Below are 21,644 nucleotides of genomic sequence, written 5' to 3'. Positions count from 1 at the left end.
AGTGTTTCTGCTCATGAAGTCCAGGATTTTCTTTGTCTCCTCAGCTTATACTCTTGGTTTTGTGATCTGTGCACCAGTGATATTTAGCTGCCTTCACTAACTTTAACCTCTTGCCCTTGATTTGAATAGACTGCATCTGTTGTGTGAGCCTATGCATAGCCAATGCTGCAGATGTATTCACACATGAATCACTCGTTTCTGTTCTGAGCGAGCGCTTATCTCCGGGTTAGCACAGTATTTCAACTCTGCATGTAAAATCAACCGAATCTGAAAAATGTTCCCATGTGGCCCCCTCAGATCCAGCAGTTGTTTTTATGTACAGTAACTCATATTTATTCTACAATTTCATTTAGCAGCCGCTTTTATCCAAAGCGACGTACATCTGAGAGCAGATACAACACAAGCAAGGATCTAGTCAGGAGAAAACAATGTAGATAAGTGCCATAGAACCAATTCAAGTGTGATAGGGAATGAAGGTAACACTTGCAAAATGTAAAACTGAGAATCTGCTCACTCATGGAATGAAAACCATGATAATTTATGCAGCATCATTTTCTTTCCACAAAGAAAAGGCAAGTGTTATATACCAAGATTACACATCATCACTGTTGTTCACAGTCTGAGGACTGAACAAACAAAAACTGAACGCTATCAGAGGAGAATCTGAAATAAACAAACTGTGACAGGAAACATATGAACACCGACATTGTTTCTTCACTCGCAGGTTTTAAGATATAACCATGTTAGAAAATGTTTTTGACAGAAGGAATCTTGTCTAGAAGATGATCCTGGTATCAAAGGAGGTCAAAGTGACACCTTTCATTGGCTATAACTTGTTCTGATAACCACCTATCATGCAGGCCGATATGAGCCTTAAACGTTGACCAAAAAAAGCACTTTTTAAAAGTACCAATGCTTGTTTCTATAACTCAGCGTTATAGACATTAAGCTGCTGCAGTTTTGCCGTTGAAGCTCTAATATATCTCACAGTGTTTGTGCTCAGAGAAAATCTTGGTGACCAAAAGTGAGATTTAGTGGCACCTGGAGTGGATGTAAAGTTGTTTTGGTTGCACTTTCTAACAGAGCTCAAATGTGTTCCCTGACTCATGCTTATGAAGTTATGAGGTCTCAAAAATGCTGGAAAAAAAATATCACAAATTAAAAAGTGCGAGACTCAGTCCTCTGCACTTGAAGGGCCTGTAACTCTGAAAATACTCATAGTGTGAAGGTAAAGTTTTGCATAATTTCATTAAACATACTGAAGCTATTGTAACAAAATGAATCAGCTGATTCTGAGTGAATAAGATAATATAAGAGGAGCCTTTATTAGTCCCATGCTGTGAAAATTTGCAGTGTTGTGGATAATGCAATCGTGTAGCAGCAGGGAATAAAGCTGAACTAAATATGTACATAAGCACTGATTCTTCCATTCGTGGGTATTTAGATCTTGCACAGTTCCTCTGCATGTGGAAAATAACAATATTGCACATATCAGTGGTTTTACAAACATTCTTCCATGAGTAGAAATGCTGATATAAAAAATACTGAATCAGTTGGGAGGCACTGATTGATAGTTGATGAAATAAACCAACTCTAAGACCTACTTTTGTCATTCCCACAAACACTGTGTTGTTCTAAATAAGCTTCAATCACATCAAGTAGTGTCACATAAAAGACTTTCTTTTTTTTTTACCCAGGTGGCTCATGTTATTTACTGCAGTTGCCTCCCATGCTACTCTAGTATATTGACATGTAAAAGTGGTATTTATATCTGAGGGGCGAAAAAAAACAACAGTGAATTTCAGATGATATGAATCAATAAAGTGTTTAAAACTTTATTTCCCCAGTTGATTTTTAAGCCGAGCCTTTGGGCTGCGAGTATTTTCCGCATTATTTAATTTGGCCATAATTAACACAGAAATGATTTAGTATCTTCCTGATGAAATTACTTCAGGGACAGTTGCACACCTAGAAGTTCTAAATCAAATAAAGCTGCGGAAAATTGAGTGTAACGTTTTTGTAGATATGCACGATCATCCGCTTTTGTTATTCATTTAATCCAGCCGGCCACGAATCGGTCGGAAATGCTTTGTTTTTTCACTCTCCTGGCTGATAGCGTCCCGTTTAAAGTTTAAGCCTAATGTTCAAGGATGTGCACACAGTAAGTAAAAAGCTGATTTGTGGAGCGCTGGCACCTTTTATAGTCTACATCAAGCACTTCTTGTTAAACACAAAACTGTGGATGTAAAGCATATTCTGCTTTTGTTTCCACTCTGAACGAGACTCCAAACAAAGTGCTCCAGACATTGTTAATCGCTGCACCTCTCCTTTCACTATCTGTGGCCATATTCCTCCTCAGAGAACATAAACTTCTCAGTGAGCGTATTCAAAACCCTTTCAAGTGGAGCACCGAATCCTCTTTGATTATCTTTGTAATTAAGTATGCCGCTTTAAAATGATCCTCCTCGCTCGTGTCCGTCTTTAGATTGAGTGTTTTTAGGGGCGGCTGGATGCCTGAGCGGCTCCACGGTGAAGCTCATTGAGTGGCCTGCTCACGTCTGAGCTGTGTGGAAGGGCAGACAGGGGAGTTTCCCAGCAGCAGCGAGCCAAGCAACAGCACATACACATTACTTACCCTGGACTCAAACTTGAAGAAGATCCATCATGAAAAAAGTCCTGCCAGTCCTCCTCATCTTCTTCAGCAGGTCCCGGCGGCTCCCTCCGTCCTGAACTCCTCTCGTTTTTTTTTATTTTTTTATTTCCGTTTGAACAGGCTGCACTCGCGCCACCACCCAGGCAGCGTGTGGAGCTCCGTCTCGCAGCATGTTTCCAGATTTTCAGTGACCTTGTTTATCCCTGTGTGGTTTAATTAGCCGAGATGAGCTGAGTCAGGCACAGCGGGGAGTTCACTGTCTCCTTAGCTGAGCCACGATGGACACACACTGCATCCAGCATCTCCTCCCACCACTTATTTCCTTCTTCCATCCAATCAAAACACCCCTGACCCTCCTGTGGCTTTCCTTATAGTCCATCATCCAGAGGTCGACGGTCAGGCCCTGGGGTTCTATTAGCACCAGGAAGCTGCAGGCCGGCCAGGATACTCCTCCTCGCTTTATCACGGTGGACAAACATTACAAGAAAACGCGTTTCATTTGGTGAAAAATGAACAAGACAGATATAAGTTTGAGTGGTGGGAGAAACCAGATGGCCTGTTGCCTGGATACCCAGCATTCTCCTCACTGCACCGCTGACCAACCTGCTCAGCAAAGGAAATTATAAATGGGTTGGATGTGTGTGTGTTGGTTAGTTTTGTTCATTCTGTGCCTGTCTAGATTATGTCTTCTCAAGGAGACCTTAAATAATTACACGAAGAACATCAGCAAATGCGTCAAAGTGGCTGGAACTTAGGATCAGGCCATTATTTACCCACTAGTGTTTTTCTTTCTAGTCTATTAAATGGAGGTTTCTGAGAACGAATGGGGTTGACGAGTGCAACCTTTGGGTCCACAGATGTCTTCTGCTTTATGTTCCCCTCTCGGAGCTTTTAACCAAGATGAGAGACTGTTGTTTCTGTGATGGCTAATTTAAGAAAATGCTTTGAATAGTTTATGTGTATTAGAAATAACTCAGATCACATGCACAGGAATTAACTATTTTTGTATTTGTAAATCTTCAACAATGACTTTCACATCTTTCATTTTTTAAGTTTCTTAAATGTCCCATATTGTGCTTTATCTCTGCAAATTAATGGAAGTCTCACATGTCTTTCAATTTTTTAAACTACTGCAAAAATGGTTCATTTTACCAAATGTCCGTCTCTTTTCCTTTTCTAGACAAACTTTTTAAGTGGCTGTAGCTTTAAGGCTCCTGTATTGTGCCCCTTTTGAGCAAATTATTGAATGACTCTCATGTGCTTAGAATTTAGCTTTTACATTTTTCTTTGCTTACAATCCTGCAAAGATGATTCATTTTATCATGACTGTATGACTCCAGGTTTTGGTCCCGTTCTAGATTGGCTGTTTTAGTTTCAGGGGCTTTAAATGCAGCTGAGATGCTTTTGTCAACGCCCTCTCAGGAAGAAGACTTTCTGACAGCAAAACAGCTGACCGTACAGCAGCTGACATAGAAATATGTAAGAGCGTGAGACCAAGATCCCTTCTAACGCGCTCTAAGTGATTGTTTTTGACACGGAAATATCACCAAATTCACAGCACAGTTGCTTTTTTAAACTTGTGTCTGGATAGTTTGTCAAACAGTTGTGTAAAATAAGTATTTTTTATTTTTTGGTGCACCTTAGGAAATGATTCTGAAGTGACTGTTGGTTAACGAGCAGTCTTAACGGCCTCAGTTCAGTCATTTTTTCATACGTGTTTTGTCGTCTAGCAACAGACAGAAAAATGTGCAAAGAACAACAGCTTTATTAGGAAATGTTTTAAAATGCAGTACATGTCAACACAGAGGGCAGGAGTGAAGTAACCAGATGTTTAAGTCTCACTAAAGCTCAAGAGGTGACATGAAACACAGTAACCCACTCAGTATGCAAGCATACAATTAAAGCTAATGGTAACGTTAGCTGTATTAGCCAAGCAATGCGCCAACACTAAGAAGATTCTTATTGCTGTGGTTCAGTTATTGGGGTACTGGGAGTGCACGTTCACTCATGCAACCAACAGCAGAACATTTAGTGACCTTTGCTCGTATCTCAGACATTTTTGAGTGAGCAGAAGCAGCTTTAACCTGGCAGGCTTTTTGGTGAACAAGTACTAATAACTCAGTTTCTATGCAGAATTTAAACAAAATTGTGCAAGGTTATGTTGTTGAGATGAGGCTAGATGAATGGCAATAGTAAACATCTTCACATTTTTCACAGATTTTACTTGTTGTTACGCACAATAAACAACAAAAATGGATTTTCTCCATATGGGACTTTTAAAAGCCATCAGATATTTCAGTGTTAGCCAGACCTCTCTGATAACAGATTCCTTCAACGGACTTGATCAAAGCGACGTGTTTACACTCTTATCACGCATTACATTCAGCAGCAGAGCAACAAAATGTTTGCAGTATGAAGAAAATCCCTTCAAACACATCGCAAGCTGTGAAACTGATGACAGAAGTCCCATTCCTTCTTATATCAGACGAGTATCTTTTTTCTTTTAATCGTGCACATCACAGAGTTTTGTTTCAGATCAAGTCAGTTCTCATGTACAGAAGCTAAACTTGAAAACCTGACATTTTTGAGTTCCCAAGCAACCAATTACGATTCGCTCACCCACCATTTCTTTTTTTAACAGCATTATTGATGGAGTGATGCAGATTGTGAGCGAACGAGGAGTTCTCGAACTCTGTTTTATCTCCTCTCTGTAAATGGGAGAAGGGGATGTTGCATATCAAGTTTTTTTTTAATGTCTCCGTTTTGCTCACTTTGCTTTATGTCTGTGCTTTATTTGATTCCCGTCCCCTCATTGATTGCTGCTTCACTTTGTACTAAAGTTTTGTGTTCTTCGGGCTGCTATCTGACTTCTGTTTGTTTCTCTGACAAAGCTGTCATGCTTTATTTTATTTACAGCTACAGGACTTTGTAGGTACACACTAGTGGGACACATCACCAGCCTGAGCTTTCTGTCTCCTTCTGTTTTCTATTTCCCATCAATGTGTCATCCATCATCTCAGAGTTTAACTCCCCATTTTATGTGGCAAACAGGAAAGTTAAGCCCGGCAAGCATTAGAGTGCACCGCTGAAGTCCTCATCATGCCTCTGCACTTTTTCTGTCTGGTGTTGTTAAATCAAAACGAAGGAGAAAAGCATTCTGAGAAGCATCTGAAAGGAGCGAAAAAGGATGTTTCTCCAACAACAACAACACGTTGAACCAAGTGCAAAGTGGAAGTGGAAAGTCCTTGATCCTGTTATTTTCTCCTACTTGCACCATTTCCCTTTTTTGGTATTTGGTCAGTGTGATGTTCTCATCTGTGAAATCTTCTGCGGAGGTGTGTGGCGAACGATTGCTGTGGCTTCTTCAATAAATTGAACTGTATTTATATAGCACCTGTCATACGTTTTAGTGCAGCTGAAAGTGCTTCACAAGTGACCGATCAGCCGGCGATAAAGCACAACCATTTCATGGACGTTTCGAGCCGTTGTCCTTTTAGTGCACCACATTTTCTCCTGCATTGGTGAGAACAAATGACAGTAGAAGGCTGCTGTTTAAATTTCAAGTATGCCAGTATCCAGAAATCATGTCATTTTAGTTTATGCTGCTGTTGCTGAATGTGAGTAATAAAATGTTGGTACAAGAGAACCAGCTGCAGTAGGATGGGTGACACATGGCATCTCTGAATGATGTGCTCATTGACTGCCGTTTAGAGGTCATTTTCTTTTATTTTCAGTCTAACTGTAAACTGTTATTTGCCTCGACATCTACACAAAGTAAACCCAAGAGCAAAATTATAATAATACTATTTTGTGCTGGTAGGACAAAGGCAGCATTTTAGCTCAGCGTGCTGTGACAGCTGCTCTGCTGTAGCATCAGATTGTCAATTAAAAGGAAATTGTTGTATACTTTAAAAAAAAAAAAGACATGCCTAATGTCGATCTGAATACAGTACTTGAGCTAAATTTAAATGAAATAAATCTGTAGAGAAGCTGAGTGGTAAAGGAAGGACTAAACAGGGGAGCATAAATATAGATTAGATGCTCTTGACATGGTCAGACGATATTCAAATTTAAACACTTCCTGTTTAGGATCATATGACACAGCACTGATAGAGAGTATTTACCTCCCTTGGAAGTTCCATCCATCCATTATCTATACACCGCTTAATCCTCACTAGGGTCGTGGGGGGCTGGAGTCTATCCCAGCTGACTTTGGGTGAAGGCAGGGGACACCCTGGACAGGTCACCAGTCTATCACAGGGCTACACTTAGAGACAGACAACCAAGCACACTCACATTCACACCTACGGAAAAATTCAACAGGCAAATAGTTCTTTAAAAATGAACCATACTTCTCAAACATGGGTCTTATGCTCACTTTTTTTTTCTTTCTTTTTTTTGGTCAGTGATATGACATTTAATTTGAGAATTGGTAGTGTATTAGTTACAACAGATCTCATGGCGCCGGAGGAAAAGTCAGGGCCATATCACACTCTGTAGGATTTATATGAATAGATAGATAGATAGATGGTGCCACAGCAGAACAAGCTCATGAAAAATATTGTACAGAATCAATATGAAAGAAATGTGCATGTGGAGAAAGTGAGGTAAATGATAAAAACTGTAAAATATGTATCAAAAATTAGAGGCAAATGGACAACATGGGTCGGGGCAAGGGATGTACTGCTGCTACTGCATGTCTGTTGTCAAAGTATGTGTCAGTAGAGGCATTTTGTGTGAACAGGCCTGTGCACTGCCATAGATTTGGCTTTTGCATTTTATTTCTAACATATGTGCATCTACAATCATGACAACCCCGTCTCCACAAAAATGGCTTCCCTGTATAACTAAACCACATTCTCATTGTGTTGATAGAAACATGTTTCTTCCCGGAAAGTAAAGCGCATTTGAAGGAACTGCAAAGTCTGCATAAAGCCAGTGTTCAAACCAATACCAGGGTTTTCACATAACAGATGCAGACTTTGATCGTGTAAAAAATAAATAAATAAAAGAAAGAAATTACAATAATGGCAAAGATATGTTAACAAACATATTCTAGCAGAAAATATGTTTCCCTCAAAACACAACTGAGAATTGCGTTCTTATATAAGAAAACTAGTTATATAAGAATGCAATTTTCAGGAGACATGGCTGATCTTGCATGTGAAATGTGAAAACTGAGTGGTTTTCGCATTTACCCCAGTCACGCCTCTTCTCTCCCTCTCATGTCTCATGTGTGCCCACAGCCAGAATCACTTGAGATGCTGGAGGAGGATGGAGCTGAGGTCAGAACAGCACCTGCATTTATTCGCCGCCATACAAAGCAGCAGCATCCAGGTTATGAGCGTAGCCGCTCTTAGCATCCTAATTCTGTCCACGCCTCTTACATCTTCAACCTCATAAGTCAAATGAGCGTGATAGTGCTGATGAAATGCACGGTAACTGCAAAATCCACGGAACTATCTCTGATTCTGCTCGAGCTGTGGTCAGATGTATCACTACCCATGATCCTCTTGATCGTCTTCTGATAAAGGGGAGCTGAACTGACTGGAGCACAAACATCCCTGTTTGCTCTGATCTGGAACGCTCACACATTTTCTCAGTGCCTCCTTCAGGTGGAGAGATTCAATGTGGCAATACAAATACCTAATTTTCACTCCCAGTAAGAGGTCATTGTCTCCTGTGCCACGTCTTGTTCTGTGCAATTTATATCTCGCTGGAAGAAATCAAGGTGTAAACAGTCTGATTCCAGCGAAGAAAATCTGCAAGATGATTAGTTTTTTTTCAGTGTTCACTTGTATCACTTTGCGTTAGCGTCTGACCACTGTGGTGCAGGAAAACCGGGTCTGAATCAATGCTGGAACAATCAGTTGATTAATTCATTTTAAGGTTGTATAAAAATCCAGTTCCAGCCTCTCAGTTGGGCAGTTTCTTTTTGTTTGGTGTTAACAAGCTAAGTCTGGGTTTTAGAGTCAGTGTCACACAAAATAAGACTGTGAAGGCTATTTTTTGCTACTCATGACATTTTGTAGAGTAAAAAATTAACAGATAAATGAATTAATAATGACGACAATCTTCATTTCCAGATGGAGCTGGTTGCAAAACAATACAAAGCCGAGTTTCAGTAGAATGAGACTTGCCTGATCAGACTAATATCTTTAACCCAAGTCAAGCTTTGGTTACCACAAGCCAAGACCTCCATTACCGACCATCACGCCAAGTAATTTGTCTTGTCTCTTGCATCTTGTGCTGCACTGCGCTTGTTTTGTTTGTTAAATGCCTCTCCTTCTGCCTGCTTTATGTCAGGCTGTTCTGGATGTAACTGACATTTTCACAAGTCATTTATTTAAAGACAGTTTTTCTCACATTACTGTTGATGCGAATGTGATTTGAGCCTCGCTCGCATTGATATAGAAAAGAAAGCTCTACAAATGCAGCTTGTTTTGGCTGAGAAAATGTTTTCTGCTTTGTCCTCTGTTCTCTGCTACTCAGTATCCGCTGCAAACGCTTGATCAGATCCAATGTACGTATACTCAGCCAATATATTAGCATGTGGTTGTTTGTGTAACAGCAAGAGCTTTGGTGGAGAAATACAACAATGCACACAACAGCTGAACAAATGGATACATATTTTTTTGACAGGGAAAGGACAGTTTGAACAGTTGCTAATTGGTCACCAGCAACGCTATGTGAAGTGAGAATGTAACAACAGAAAATGGCATAATTTAGAGCTTCTGCCTACACAAATACTTGTTATGTTAAAGGTCAGAATTTTTCTTATTTTGTATTTTTTGTTATTATCACCACATGCCTCGACAAGACCAAAATCAACAAAGAAATGATGCTGCTCAGTTACCATGTGTCTGTAATTGCACCAGTAATTGCTTCAAAGCAGAACAGCAGGTTATGTGTTCATCACAGTGCCCACAGCAAGAACTCAATGCAACCAAAGTCAGTCCATCTTTCATTACTGACATTTAACGCTTTAGTTTTTTCAGTACTTTGTATGTTCACCTTTAGTTTTGATGACTCAATCCTCCTCAGCATAGAGGATACCAAATTCTCACAGAAATGTTCTGTTATTCTTCAGAGACTATTTCTTAAAGCTGCCCTTTGATTGAGGGCTTGTGTTGCTCAACTTTTTTCTCTTTAAAATACCACAGAGGTGTTCTATTGGATTCAAGTCAGACAACATACTTGTCCAGGTCATAGTCTGCACTTTGTTCTTCTTTTAGAAACTCTTGTGTGATTTTGGCAGTGTGCTTTGAATTACTGTCATGCTGGAATATTCCTCTTCTTCAAGTGTCTGCAGACTGGGAGTCATCTTGTCGACAGTATTTTGTTTTATCCACAGACATTCATGGTTCCCTCTATAAATGTCATCTCCCCGACACCTTTTGCACTCGTGCAGCTTCATATCATCACACTTACACCTCTGTGCTTTGCCGTCAGGACTACTTTATCTTGGCCTCATCTGAACAAGGAATGTGCTTCCAATTTCATCAGACTTCTTTTCATGTTCTTTAGCAAAGTTTCATCTCGCAATTTTTGCACCAAAGAGCAAGCAAGAATGTTTTTTTTCTTGGACGACATCCATAGATATGTGTTATGTTATGCTCTGTCCTTTGCACTGTCTCAGCTCTCACAGAAACCCATGTGCCAAGTCAGAAACACTTCAGTCTGTTTTTCAGAGCTGGATTGTGTAAGTGCATCACTTTCTGTGGCATCATTAGGACAACCACTGCAGCTCTGATTCGTGCTACTATGGATCGTTCTGTATCTCTTGATTATGGCTGTAACTGTGATTAAATTGATTTTTAGATCTTTACCTATTTTTTTTTTCCATCTTTCAGATATTTCTGTTCCTCTGTCAATTCTTATCTATGTGGAGCCATGATGCACAGCCCATAGGTCCGAAACTGAGAAAGTTCTGCTGTTCACAGCTCATTTTATAACCATGTTCATTCACTTAAGCTGACTGTAAATCTCAGGTTTGTTAACAAAGGGCTAATGATCACAGGATATCTAACTTATGTGTCTGTAATCACAGGTGTATTTGCTTTTGTCTCCCCTTCAGGGTCTCTGTTTACAACATAGTCCTTTATTATAAGTATTTGTTTTTGATAGTTCATAAGAGTGAATACTTCACTGTTCAAATTAGAAAACATTCAATTATAGAGAGGTGAGGAAATTTGAATCACTTGACATTTAAATGATATTGCACAGGGGTTGCCTTTAAAACAAACTAGAGAGCCGCACAGCTTCAGCCAACAACAACATATTATTTTATTGCGAGAAAATAGCCAATATAGCCATATTTTCATGTTGGTCTAGAGGTCACTGTTCACGCTCAGGGATGCAATTTAGTGTTTGCACTGTTTAGTGCCCATGTTAATGTACATCAGTGGCCAATTTTGCAAGATTAAACAGTGCCGTGGCTTCTGGTAGGGCAGTAACTATTGAGATTTAGCCATATAGCTGGACATCATGCGCTTTTCTTCAACATCTCACATTAACTGTTGAAAATGGAAAAACTGTATTGTGCTTCAAATGACTATGTGTAAAAAGTGAACTTACCAGGTTAAAGATTTTCATTTCTTCAGTCATTCTATGAACAGTCTATTCTCACACTGTGTTTCGAGTCTCATAGGTTTTCTTTTTATCCTCAGTACATAGTGTTACTGTCCTTGCAAATTAGGTGCTGCTGTCTGCAGTATGCAGACAATTACTCATATGCCCATCACAGTCTGCAGTTTGAAATGAGGTGTCATCTGTATAAACTTGTGTATACTCATACAAATCACTGTAACGTATGTGACATATCTTCTGCTCTGCAAAGGGTTGTCCGTCAGAGGATTGTGTTCGCTTACATACTGCAAAATGTGACATGTTATCGTTGGACGTGCTGGTGTTTTTGGCAGACTGCATTTGACATACTATGTTTTATAGCATACAAAATCTTTTTTTCTGGCATACTTTACTGTATGGTATTATAGCTAGTGGGACTCAACCTCAGTGTATCCACATGGGAGGCTTCTTGAGTAAGTTTCATGTTAAACCATGATCATTTTCAAGTTTAATAGCAGAAAAATGAAGTCAGCAGATCACAAATGAGCAAACAGGGGACCTTCTTCTCCTCTTCACTTTTATTTTGACATTGCTTTTATTGGTTAGAACCAGAGCCAGACCAACATCAGCTCCCGTTGTCACTAATGTGCTTGTAGCTCAATGAAATCCCAGAAATGTGTGCAGCGCTCGAGCCTCCACATATCGGCCATATGGCGTAAACTACGTGCACAGATGTCGCGCTGCAGTTGCATGTTTTGTGTGAATGACGCTAATCCAGTCAAAATTGGATGAGACGTAGAGCACGTGAAACCTGCCAGCCACATAGAGGGCTGTCATTACACATGAAATGATGTTTCAAAGGATGGAATGGAGGCATTAAGGGGAAAATGGGCACACGTGCTCAAAACACAGCACACGCATGCGCTTGTTTCTCTATTTCCGATTAACTCAGAAACATGGACGCTAATTATCTCTGTCAGACAGCCAGTTTCTTTCATACTCACACATACTGTCCTCTTTCACAGAGATGTTCTCTCAAACACATGGCCAAAAAAAAAAAAGCATGTTTGTTCCCTTCATCCATCCCATAATGTGAATGCATCCAAGCTGTCGCCATATCAGTCACAGCAGATGTTTGATTGATGACTGTATCATAGTGGAGTGATGCTGCAACGCGTCTGTGTGTGCAGTCTGTCGATTTGTAACGCTGGTGGCTCCGAAAGTCTCCAGTGTCTCGGTTGCAGAGCACCCCGAGGTGTCCGGCTGATGAGTTAGCGGGGGGGAGCACACACACACACACACACAGCTGAATGTGAGGACATTGGAGGGAAGTGCGTTATCGATTTCTGCAAAAAGCAGCTCTCACTTTGCCTATAAATGTTATGGCTCTTTTCGTCCTTGCTTGCGCGTGAGCATGCAAGGGCTCTGAATGGACGAGTAAAGGCTCTTTCATCTGCCGAGTTAGCACTGAGCCTTCTTAACTTCCTGCGTTTGATGTCACGACAAATGGGACGCAACTTCTCTGAGAGTGTGTGTGTTATAGCAAAGGTAATCTTAAAAGCCTGCAGCTTTGAGTCCAAAAGGCCCAGAATTCCTTGCTGAAGCATTTTTTTCTTTCCAAACACAGAATCCAGTTTTTGACTCTCTGTGTGAGTGTAAACAGTTTTTTTTTCTGCTCTTCTATCCCCTGAACTGTTTATCTGAACCAGTCAAAAAGACAAAATATTTAATTTATTTTTTATTTTTTTGCACATTTCTGTTTCTTGACTGAATAATTCAGCTAACTCTCCGTCTGTCTTCTTTGCAGAGGATACGGCCTTCGAGGCAGGTGTGCGGGTGCAGATCCATAGCCAGGCGGAGCCCCCATTCGTTCACGAGCTGGGCTTTGGCGTGGCCCCCGGCTTCCAGACTTTTGTAGCCACACAGGAGCAGAGGGTAGGTGTTCCTAATGCATAGTTAATAGCGTCTTCTTTTTTTATCATTCCATGTCCTTGTGCTGGTTTTCACTTTTAATCCACACATTCAGCAACTCAGAAGTGAAAAAAAACCTGTGATAAATAATTTGCCCAGATGGGATTTTGTGTGTCCCCTACTCACTGGACCCTCAGCTGGCCTTTGTCTTCTCTGGCTGAATGTTGGCGGACAGATGATGAACTTCCCCGTCTGTATCTGGCTTTGACCTTTCTGGTAGAGAGGTTGTCCACTCGAACTCAGCCCCACTCAATCATACTGAAGCTTTGTTCACACAAGGACAATACCAACGGCTGCAGGACTTACACAGGATATACAGCTGATGGTGTATGATTTAGGAAGCCTCCTCTCTGTTACTGTTCTTCGTCCGGTTGTTTCTGGGCTGACTCTCTTTCCTCCACTTTCAACTTGCGTTAAATAAGCTCAACAGAAGGTTTTGCTGCCCTGCCAGGCTGAATGTCTTTCCGTGATGACTCCTATCAGCTTTGTCAGTTCGGTGAGGTTATTTGTTCTGTCTTTCCTTTTCACTATTTGTGTCTGTGTTTCTTTATTTTCCCTTCTGTCTCCTCTCCTGTCTGAAAGCCAGGCTTTTAGAAAGGTATTGTCTGGCTCAAAAGTGGAACTTGACTGTATTGCTCTTCTCTGAGCAGACAGATTTCTGTCAAGATAAATTTATTGCCCTCTCATTTTGAAAATGGCCCCTGTCTCTGGCATATCAGTGATATTTCCCTTCCCTTGGCAACCGCTGGCTGTCAGTCAGTGTGTTTACAGTACGTGGCCTACAGTGGGTGCAAGAACAGACTCTGCCGGCCAATTGAAACAAGCTGCGTACACACCAAGGACTGTTTTTTAAGTAAATTGTTGTTCATCCAATAATGTTTCTGGCCATCACGGTGAAACTTGACTGCCTCGACTAAATACATGTCTCTTTAGCTGCTAAATGCTCAATTGTGCTCACCAGCCAGTTGCTAGCTTTATTTCTATGCTGTCATATAAACCTCTGAACGCAGTGAAAATGAACCAAAGCAAGCTGTTGTTCCAGAAAACCAAAACAATTAATTCAAGAGCTGAGTTATAATCATAGACTGTATGTAAAAGTTTCTGGGTCGCTTTGAACCTGCGTTCTTTCTAACAGAAAGCAGCAAGTGACTCCTCTGATCACATAGTAAAGTTAGATTATATAGACTTCTATGAGAAAATGAGACGACTCCTTACTTAATTTGTTACCTCAGTAAACATTTTCCTCCTGAGTTCATTGTGTCATTCTACAGTTTGAAGGCTTTTTTTTTTTTTAATTTCCAGCTCGGTGTTCATTTTGTAAATTATGGTCCTATTTAGAGTCAAATAGACAATAAAACAGGTGTGTTTTAAGGCGGGGCGATCTTGTGATTGACAAAGACCTAGATGGCAAAATTCAAAATTCGAGGCTTGAAAATGGTCGCTAACAAACCAATCGTTGGTTTTATAAAGGCTCTATGGCCATACTTGTTCATCATGTGATCCTTTGTGAATATAAACATATTGAGTCTTTGAATAACTGGGTTACAACTGAGTTTTACCAGTAGACTAATTATTTAGACATTATAGAAGCCTGGTCGACTCCGCTTCAGTTTCCTCAGGAGAGACACATTTTTGGTGATAAAGACATGTAGCTGAGTTTCTGATTGGCCGTTTGCATGTCTGCATGTACACTGTAGTACACTGTAACACATTTTCCTCTGAAATTATAGCAAAATACTGGCACTATACTGTATTTTTTTTTACAGTGCTACAATTGTAATTCACTTCAACAGTTAACGTCTACAACTAAATGCAGTACTGCACACTAGAATATGATGTTTACTATTTAATACCATAACTGCTTTCTAATAATATACTACATTCATATAATGTTGACTCTGTAATTAACCCTAACTGTAGCGGGTTTGGTAACACATATAAACTTTTTAAAGTAATTATTACTCCCTAATAGATAGATAGATAGATAGATAGATAGATAGATAGATAGATAGATAGATAGATAGATAGATAGATAGATAGACCAAAAATGTTATAGTGCATTTCATGCTCATCAGTAATCACTAATAAAACTAGTTTGGATTTAGCGCTGCACAGACAGGTAAACATATTGTCTTTGGTTTCACTTTGTACCTTTTTAGTTCAAGTCCTTGCAAATACAGTGTAGAAGACGGATAGAGTAAGTAAGTCTGATTTTTTCTGAAGTTTTCTTCAATAAAATTCAGTTTAAACCTCAGCAGCTTGTTGCAGTGCAGCGATGCAAAGAGTCACCTGATCGATATCGGCTCGAAGGAGTGGAGGAGATCTATCCAGAGATGGTTGGGTCTCTCGGGTAATGAGCCTCCAGGGCTCCTGTCTCAGCTCATCTGTCAGCCCAGTTCTGTGACTGGCAGGGCGGAGACGAGACCTCTCCTCCGCTTGCCTGCTGCGAACACACAGCTCCTCTCCACAAGCCTGCACAGCTTGAAACACAGCAAATTTAGCTGCAGCTAATTAATGCAGAGCTGCTCTTTATGTCGGGAGTCTGGGAAAAACCCTCCTACTGCGAGAAGTTCCCACCTGTCTCTTCAAGCTTCTTCTCTGGAAGCCTGCGGGACGCTTTCAGATGTGTCCAAAAACATTCCCGATAACGATGAGTGGTTGGAGTATCTGGGACAAAGATTTTGGAAGGATGCCTGATGAAGCATGTGAAAAAAATTAATAAAGAAATAAAAATAAAGAAATAAAAAAAAGGAGGGGGGGGGTGATTAGTGGATCTTTGTAATGGATACCAATCAGTCTGCTTGTGAAAATGACTTTGACAGAGAGTTTAAATGAACTCATTTTGGCTAATAATATTAGACTAAGATCAAAGCGGCTTTAATCAAGTGAGCTAAAGGCCCAAAACACACAGGCTATAGTAAGGGCTGAATGAGTCCTCACACGCTGGTAGCCAATTTTGAATTTAAGCTCTCCAGACACAGAAATTGCCCTTCTGTGGGCTTTTAGCTGGAGCTGAAAGGGCACAGTGTTCCCTAGGTTGAGAAAGTCATTCTTCCCAAGGATGGCACAAAAAAAAAAGTCTTCATTAAACCATTATTCCTTTCCTGCCTTTTGATTCAAGCTCAGGGCCTTTGTGTTGCAGTTGTTATCAGAAAAATAAAAAATAACAAAGATGAGAGCAATTTTTTCCCTATTTTTTTTTAAAATTTGGGACCTGCTTCCATGCAGGGATTTGTGTTTGAGGTAGAAACATTTCCATTTCTCAACCAGCCCAGACGCAATGACCTCATTTCAACCCGCCCTGTTCTCAACTTTTATAACAACTTCCCTCGGTGGCCGAGTCGTAGAGCCTAATTAAAGCACCGCTCTGCTATAACAGGGGAAGGGAACATTGATTAATAACATGCTGAGTGGGGCACAGGCCTCGGCTCTTATTAGATGGACCATAATCAGGTCAGCAGGTCTCAGCACGGTGAAAAGTGATATTGAGCACCTTGGATCATCTGATTACAGAGAAAATAATCAGATCTGGAATCAACCTCAGCTGAGTCTAATTAGGCCCAGAGTAAAGATTATCCGGGCCGTGAAGGTGGTCTTAAAGGTTAAGGATTGCTGAGGAGGACCTTTGGTAAGTCTCTAACTAAATTAATAGGGTCTGTCGGTTTTCATTGTTTATGCTTGCTGCAGGACATGTTTCATTACCACGGTAGACGTTACGCTATAAGTGGCAGGAAGCTTCTGGACGCTGTAATATTTCGACTGCGGTTTGGATTCATTGTCCTAAAGTGGAGTGATTGTGTCTGCAGAGCTGCAAAGCGAAGCAGAGATACAACATCGCCCGACAGGGGGGCAGAGTTTCAAATTCTGTCAGTACTAACAAGCAAGGCCGTGGCCAAATATCACCTGGCAAGATGTTGCATTTTGCCTCATCCAAAAAAGAAAAGAAAAAAGAAATTGCTCTTTTGGCAGAGGAATCCGCTCCGTTAGGGACGCGCCGCGATGACAATGAAGGCAACTAAGGAGCAGAGGGTGGTGGGTGATGGATGCAGTGTGGGGCCAGACCTCGGCGCCTGTGTTCGGGAGCAGATGGGCCTCCACGCTGCTCGGCCCGGTGTCCCTCGTTTCTCATCTGTCGTCCCGGTCTTCAGAGCCGCAGGAGCTGGAGGAGAACATTTGGAGTTGTTTTTTTTTTTTTTTGTGCCGCCGTAGCCGGGTGTTGTGGGATTTTTTCCGACAGACTCTGGCTATCTGTTGCATTGTTCTCCACGCCGCCTGGTTTGCTGTGCACTGGCTACGTTTCAGGGAGGGAGGGATGCCTGTTCAAGACCTGCTGTCACTATCCATCCACAGTTTATCTGCAGGTCTGCAAAAGTTCTGCCTTAAAAAGTTTTAAATGTAATTTAGAAAGGTCTTGAATATTTTTTTCTTTTATGCTGGAGACAGAAATGACTGATAACTTTTTTTATGCAAGCTGCAGGACGAGGTGTGACGGTGGATTCTAGTGCAGGAGACTGCAGCAAGCATTTCTCCTACAAACATTTTAAAGCTTTTTATGTTAAATGTATTTTTTTTTTTAATTAAATGATCCATCTGGGATTTTCTGCTGCTCATTTGTAACCAGGTTTTGTTAAATGATTTATTATGATAGTTTAAAAAAAAGTTATTTTTGGCACTTGGTGTTGATTTCGTTTCAGTCTTTAGACAGAAATGTTTTAGTCCATTTTTAGTTTTTTTTTATATATATATATATAGTTTTTGTCAACAAAAGCTAAAAATACTTGAGTGTAGTTTTTTTTTATCAGTGACATTTGAGCCTCACTTTTGGATTATTAATTCTTAGGTTTTTGCCAAATTTATATAGGGTTACCATGGTTACATGCGCAATGCTCAGTGTCTCTTTCCTCTGCAGTGATGCAACAGATGGACTCAGTAAATCTAGTTAGAATTTCTAAACCACTCTCTGTTTGTCCTGCTCACCTAGCATTAGCATTAGCTTTTACTGCAACCACCTGTTCTCTCCACCAAAGAGCAGCGGCTCATTCAGCACATGATTCATTCACTTTTTCCACTGAAGCGCTGTTTACTGTCTGGGTTCAGTTTGACCAGAGATGCGAAATGGTTGGAAAAACATTTCTACGCTTAACCAACATTAGACGGAGTGCCATCATTAATCCAGGAACTGACTCATTCCTTCTGACAGCAACATGAACTCTGTGTCATCACGTCACCTGGGTTACATCATCAGATCACATTAACCTTTTTATAAATGTCAGCTGCTGCCTGCAGATTCGTAGTTTGTCTCAGCTGGTTTGTTGCTGCTTTTCATTGTACTTTGTGGATGACTTTAGCTCTTTAATCAGTTGACTTTCAACTCACTCTACAGCCTGACTTACTGAATGTAAGGAGCCTGTTAATTAACAGCAGTGCAACAGGTCAAACTGATAAATCTTCAGCGGTGGAGGAAACTTTCATCGTGAGCTGCAGTGTGTGATTGTACAGATGCTGCAGCTCCTCAAAAAGCAATTTACATCAAAATAGTGATGACTTCATTTGTCTCTCTGGAATATTATCCTCGAGTGTTTACGTGTTGGCGATGCTTACGATCATGAAATATTACTTCATTCATTGTTTATTCATCGCTGTGCAGATGTTCAGTCATCCAGGTCACGGTAACCCTTAGTGCTGCATTAGGAGGCAGCTTGGCTTTTCTTTTCGGTTCTTTGGAAACGTTACACCTGTGATCCAAGAGGCTCCCTGAACTGAGGAAGCCTCTTGGATCAGAGGTGCAACCGTTTCAAGAAACAATAAGAGAGGCTGAGTTGCTTTCTCCTGAAGCACATACCCTTTATAGAGTTTAAGTTTGGTAAAAAAAAAAAAAAAAAAGGTTGTCAGTGAATGTTGTTAATTCTTAGTTTGTGAAATCAACACCAATATTAAAAAGCTGGGAAACGCAATGGCAAAAAAATGCAGTCAAGACGCTTTACAGTGTCAATTACTGGTGGTAATGGCTGCCACTCTGCGCCTACGGCTCCTCCAACCACCACCTCAAACAATCCATTCATACGCATTCACACCAGGCACCTTGCCCAAGGACACAATGACCATGACACAGGTTACAGGGAATCGAACCGCCGACCTTCCGATCATTGATCGTCTCGCTCTACCACTTGAGCCACAGCCGTCTTTTTCATATGCTGGAAGACACATCTAGTCTTAACTAAGTAGTCAACCCCATAAATGCAGCAAAAATGTCAATAAGGTCATGCACTTAGAGACGTCCTCTGACAAAAATCTGTTTTTTTTCCTTGTTAAAATGTATATTTGGTGTTTTTTATATGCTGGAAGACACATCTTGTCTGAACTTAGCAGTGAACACCATAACTGAGCATTTCCATCTTAAAGTGCACTGATTTTAGTCTACAAACACAAATTCAGACTTCTGGTGTTTCATATGTAACAGAACTAAGGGACCGATCCTGTCAGCTTACAGAGTGGAACTTTTTGTAGCATTATTTTTCTTTAGAATCAGTTTCTTGCTGAATAAGTAAAATATTACAACTTGCCATTGTGTGGTGTAGAGTCTGAATCATTGGTGAGCTGGTGTGCTTGAGCTGTCACAAGTCGGGAGAGAGATAGGGACTTCACAGATCTGCATAGATCATAGGGAAAGCAATGATGTGGAGTCACATCGAAGCCATTTTAAGGTCGGTAGGGTTTATTTTCATGGTTAATAAATAAATAAATACATACATACATACATACATACATAGTAAATATGTAATTTTGATTCGCAGAGATTAGTTTTTTATGGGTTTATTCAATGACCAGTGAGGGATTTTATTCAATAAGTACTGTTCCGATTTGTTCCTGCAGTTCTTTCACTGGTGTCAATGTGAGGAAGGTATCATCTGTGTGGTATTAACATTTAAAAACTTTCCAAGCACACTTTTTTCCTTCCCCCAGGCCTGACTAACCCCCACTTCCTTTCTCACTTGCAGCTGACCTACCTGCCTCCCCCGTGGGGAGAGTGCGAGTCCAAAGCTCTGGAGTCGGGCTTCTTTCAGGCCTACAGCGTCACCGCCTGCCGGATCGACTGTGAGACGCGTTACATCGTGGAGAACTGCAACTGCAGGATGGTGCACATGCCCGGTGAGCTGTTCTGACTGACCGCTCAGATATTAGATGGAGCAGTGTATCGAGCATGCATTCACAAACAGCGTTTTTAAGCAAGGTTGCAGTATTTCACATGAGATTGAACAGCTCTGAGAGGCTTCATATTGATATGACAAGTCAATATTGGATTAGGTGTTGGTATTTAGAAAATCCCCGGGATTATGTGTCTGGCAGGAAAAAAGGTGCTGCGCAGATTGTTTTATGCAGCTACCTGTTTATAAGTCAGAACAACCAAGGCCTCATTGGACTAATTTGGTTGATTGCCTATGTAGCCTCACGAACATGCACAGTAAAGCATTTCAGGTTCATTTAGCTTAGAAATGTTCTCTTCCTGCCTTAGAATTGTGAATCTACTGCACTTCAGTTGATTAATTACGCAGAAGTCATCTAATGAGTTGTCAAAGTGTAAAAGTGGCTGAGTTAAGACAATGGTTGCAGACAGACTTGTTTTCCCTTTACATTTTCTTCGTCTGAAGAGTTCTTTCTTTATTTCTCCGCTGTTGAAGCCATTTCTGATCATTTCCAGTCAGCACAAAAAAAACATCTGCGAAGCTTTTTTTCTGGTTACAATGAGATAAGTTAGACGTTTACAGGCGGAGCGACTGAATTCATTACAAACTTTATCAAAAGAAACAATCATGACTTTAATTAACTTGTATTAAAGACACAGCAAGCTTCTATCATGTCTGGTTTCCTAATCTACAAAAAAAAAGAATCTCTGAGGAGTTTTAACTCCTTAATGATGCGCCCTGGCAAGATATGCTAGTTTTGTTTCTTCTTAACCTAATTTAATGAGTTGAGTGAACAGTTAATTCAGCTGTCTGTCATTTAAGTAAATGCTTTAAAATCAAAATGCATCAACTTGTAGGAACTTGTGTTTTTAACTTCTGAAATGATCTAAACAAAACTTGTATATTTACATTAGGGAAACTGGAAAAGATAAGTTGATATGATTAAATTCCTTTGTAATGTTTCATAGTGTTGGTATATCATGCATTAGTTAAAAAAAAACAGCCATATTTTTAGTTCTTTTCCTCTAAAAACTGTCAGTGCCCACCGAGTCTATTATGAAATCACTCTTTCCATTTTGGATGGAATCAGTCACATCCTGCACACTCTATAGAGGACCTCTCTGTGCTGGAGGGTTTCTGAAATGGAATAAATATTTTAAATGCAAATTAATCCTAACTCTATTTACACATTTCACTGAAGACACACAATACTGTCTGGGTATCCAATTATGCTCCCTCTTTATCATCCTAAAATGAATCTGTGCAAA

General features: G+C 40.4%; 1 protein-coding gene across 1 annotated transcript in view; it reads left to right on the top strand.

Moving 5' to 3' along the window:
- Positions 1-21,644, top strand: part of LOC103371392 (acid-sensing ion channel 2) — a gene marked incomplete at its 5' end in the record, with an annotated part of 39,028 nt that overhangs the window by 908 nt on the left and 16,476 nt on the right. The window contains 2 exons of the mRNA XM_008300704.1: positions 13,029-13,156; positions 20,191-20,341. Of these exons, the coding sequence (XP_008298926.1) occupies positions 13,029-13,156; positions 20,191-20,341 (279 nt within the window). The remainder of the gene's footprint in view (positions 1-13,028; positions 13,157-20,190; positions 20,342-21,644) is intronic.

The sequence above is a fragment of the Stegastes partitus genome, unplaced genomic scaffold, assembly GCF_000690725.1.
Source record: "Stegastes partitus isolate 25-593 unplaced genomic scaffold, Stegastes_partitus-1.0.2 Scaffold1577, whole genome shotgun sequence".
Classification (NCBI taxonomy): domain Eukaryota; kingdom Metazoa; phylum Chordata; class Actinopteri; family Pomacentridae; genus Stegastes; species Stegastes partitus.
This window is presented reverse-complemented; position numbering and strand designations above follow the sequence as displayed.